General features: G+C 24.4%; 1 protein-coding gene across 1 annotated transcript in view; it reads right to left on the reverse strand.

Annotated features, from left to right (window-relative positions):
* Window positions 1–228: 228 nt before the first annotated feature.
* LOAG_18800 (CMGC/MAPK/NMO protein kinase) overlaps window positions 229–529 on the reverse strand; it is a gene marked incomplete at both ends in the record, with an annotated part of 6,955 nt that continues 6,654 nt past the window's right edge. Inside the window, one exon of the mRNA XM_020451462.1 lies at window positions 229–286. Coding sequence (XP_020304753.1) covers window positions 229–286 — 58 coding nt within the window. The remainder of the gene's footprint in view (window positions 287–529) is intronic.

Raw genomic sequence — 529 nt, forward strand, 5'->3', positions numbered from 1 at the left:
TTTTTAATATTCTTCTAATACTTCAAATACAATTAGCAGTAATTAATGAAGGAAACTTTTCAACATTGTAAAAGTATAATTATCAATGAATCATTTCTAATATAAATCAAAAAATAAAATACAAAATTAACTAATCCAATTTTTCAATTTTAATGATCGATCAATATTTTCCAATGATAAGGTTTACTCTCTCTCCTTTTTCTTTTTTTTTTCCTCCCTTCACTGTTATTATTGATCCCATGCATTTGGTGAAGGCGGAAATTCGGATGGTTGCGCCACCGATGAGCTGTAAAAGTTTTATTTTTTGATTAAAATGTAAATTCTATTCAAATGATTGAATGAAAAATGTTTACTTAATTTATTGAAAAAAAAAAAGGAAAAAAGCCCGTTAAATAAATCATCAATTATCAATAAATCGCGGGGCCTTTTTTTTTTTTTCTCTCATATTAACTTTCGAAATATAATTTGAATTTAAAAATTAAATAATAATCCTATTTATTTAATGATATGTGAAAAAGAGAGAGAGAGA

Source organism: Loa loa (genome assembly GCF_000183805.2).
Source record: "Loa loa unplaced genomic scaffold supercont3.541, whole genome shotgun sequence".
NCBI lineage: Eukaryota > Metazoa > Nematoda > Chromadorea > Rhabditida > Onchocercidae > Loa > Loa loa.